This window comes from Mercenaria mercenaria, unplaced genomic scaffold (genome assembly GCF_021730395.1).
Source record: "Mercenaria mercenaria strain notata unplaced genomic scaffold, MADL_Memer_1 contig_2371, whole genome shotgun sequence".
In the NCBI taxonomy this organism is placed as follows: domain Eukaryota; kingdom Metazoa; phylum Mollusca; class Bivalvia; order Venerida; family Veneridae; genus Mercenaria; species Mercenaria mercenaria.
Window position 1 is genome coordinate 1 of NW_026460427.1, and position 3,016 is coordinate 3,016.

The window sequence follows — 3,016 nt, forward strand, 5'->3', positions numbered from 1 at the left end:
TAATTTTGTTTTTATATGGTATCAAATATGTATAATATGGAAAGAAAATAAATGGATATAATGCATTCTAAACTGTTTTAAAGTTTTAGGCAATTTCATGACGGCTTTCAGTCAGCAATGGCGGAATAATGACCGTTACCAATGTCAACAAATTTTAGTTTTTTTATGAGAAACGAATTTTAAGTAAATGAACATGTAAAAGTTAGTAAGATCATTTGGGAAATTTATCATGTTTATATGGAAGTTTATTACTCTTATGCCATTGATAAAAGGCACAAGAATAATAGAAAAAAGGAAATGCCTTGATAGTTGTGATGATTACGGTGCTGTCGGGTAATTTGGCGCACCTAAGACAAACTTTGACGTATAGATTAAACATTTGCATATGCATAAACAATTACTTACCATTTTGTGAAGAATTAACCTTTCTGCGACAACTTGCAACATTTAAAATAAACTTAACTCCCTCAAACTGGGTCAAATATCACTTCCAACTGAGAAACCATATTGTTTACATTACGTCATTTCTGTCGGCTAATTCCTGCGCATGCTTACTGAAAGTCAGTTATAGTCTATTTCAACTATCCCAGATATGTCACACAGTGCTCTGGACCTTTGAAATTAGGGATAAGTGATCTGAGAACTTTGAGAATCATTGTAGTACACAAAGAAACTGAGTTAATAGGTTCCATTCCAATTATTATTAGTGGCAATGACAAATATTTACACTTCAGGTACAGTTTCATTATCAAATGATTACAAAAGTCAGCTTTATATCATAATATTATAAAAACTCTTTAACAACTTAAACAGAACATTTTATGTGTTAATTAACTGTTTTTTCATTACTAATTTAATTGGCACTTTGGACACTTGAATGGCTCATTACTGTGAAGCCGTGACTCCAGAGTACAGTATTTAAGGTGTACCCAACCGCAACATGTGTCACACTTTGCCCAATTTAGTATTTCTAACTGGCCATGTTTACCAAACCCAGTAGGAGCAAACTGTCCACAGACTACACAGAGGGCATCATCATCATCTTCTCCTTCACTACTGTCACTATTACTATGATAGAAGGTCAGCCATTCTTTTCGCATGTTACTAGGACCAGGTTCTTGGCTGTCTAAGACCTCAGGTGTATCAGATTTGTTATTGAGATTACTTTTCAATTTACAGTCTCCAGAAGTTATAACTACTTGCTCAGTGTTAACTGACTTTACCTTTTTTACTTTTTGTTTACATGTAGGTTCTGATTTAGATTTTGGCTTTTTGACATGTGCTTTTGGCTCTACCTCAGTTTTCCTTTTCAGTTTTTCTACAAACTCACATTCAGTAACAGCAGCTCCATGATTTGGGATGATGTACTGTTTTGTTTTACCTGCTTGGGTCTCTTCCAGTTGCTTTTCCACATTTTTGTCAATATCATTTAGCAATAGTTTAATGTTTCTAGCATCTTTTCTTTCCTTTCTAGATTTTGGTTTTGCTTCACTGGTGGGGTATTGATCATTTACAGTATTAGTTAATACTTCTGGGTTGAAGGGGACTATACCTGTTTTGCGGAATGCAGCCATTAAGTTTGGCACTGTCATGGCTGAATTGTAAGCATACGCGATCAGCTTTGGTAAGTCACTGCGAGTTACCTGTCTTCCAACTTCAGCATGAATAAGCCTGTGACAACCTGTAGCTAATGCAGCCTTAAAAGGCCCAAACACTCCGACATCCAGGGGTTGCACAAGATGGCTTGAATGCGGAGGTATCACAAACATATGGACATTCTGCTTTTGCGCTAATTCAATGACATCCTTTGTTATGTGTGTTGCATGCCCATCATATAGAAGTAGACACGGTCTGCTCTTAACATGGACCAGGAAATGGTTCTCTAAGAAATCTTTGAATGTTTCAGCGGTGGACCAACCATTTTTTGTCATTGTAAACTTTGTCTGTGGAAAACACCCTTTAGTAAGTTCTTCACTGAGACGCTGACCCTTGTAAATTACATATGGAGGTATGGTCTCTCCAAGAGCATTTCCAGCTGCAATGACAGTTGTTGTAGCTCTACGTGATGAGGTTACAATGAAAGGCTGTTCTCCTTTACCACATGCTATTTTAGGAGGAGGTACATCTAGGGTGATCCCAGTTTCATCTACATTCCACAGTGAAGCAGGAATGTTCATAAGGTTATATTTGGAGAGTACAGTTTCAAGTTCAATGAAATAATCCCCAATGTTAGAAGCGGACCCACCAAATACCCGAGCAAGTTCTCTCTTTTTGGGTCTTTGTATATTCAAGTCCATTCGCTTTATGAATCCATAATACCAATCCTTCTGGGGTATTACAGTCTCAATTCCCTTGGTATGGAGCATATTCTGGGCAAGCTGACACACCTGCCATCTGGCATAACCATAACCAAGTCTTGCCATTTTCTTAATATGGACAGCTAGTTGTTGTTCCTCTAACTTTGTGAACACTGTTGGACGACCTGCACAAGATTCAGTTAAATATGGCTGGTTAATGTGCCTCCTGAGAGTTGATTCAGGTATAGAGTATAGTTTAGCTGATTTTCTAATAGAGTCACCAGTTCTTTTCAAATGTTCATGAGCATTATGTACAGCCTGCCGTCTAGTATCTGCCTTTTCTTTTCGTGCCTTTGCCTTTTTAACATCAAACCTAAAAAATGCAAACACGAACTGAAATAACTTTGGGCAGTCCAGAAACAAAGTACTTGAGATGACAATAACATTTTTGGGTATGAACTTACACATGATCTTTAAATAATGATACAGACTATAGATTTCTAGGCAGACATGTGCAATGTTGACATTTGAAAAACAGCGTTCATATTTTTCATGACATTGGATTTCATTTTCATGGGGATTTTTGACAGGAATGTACATTAACAATTGCATTTAATTGCTTTATATAGAGGGAAATTTGTTATTTGGCGTTTCTGATTTTGTCTGCATGAAACGACAGAGCATGGCAGCCATTTTTAACTTGTTTCGGGTCAGTGATC

General features: G+C 36.9%; 1 protein-coding gene across 1 annotated transcript; it reads right to left on the minus strand.

The window, feature by feature from the left end:
* Nucleotides 1-848: 848 nt before the first annotated feature.
* Nucleotides 849-2,670, minus strand: LOC128552342 (uncharacterized; the record flags this gene model as incomplete). The annotated part of the gene is made up of 1 exon (XM_053533371.1): nt 849-2,670. A coding segment is annotated over one exon (1,822 nt), but the record flags the coding sequence as incomplete, so codon positions are not given.
* Nucleotides 2,671-3,016: the final 346 nt, after the last annotated feature.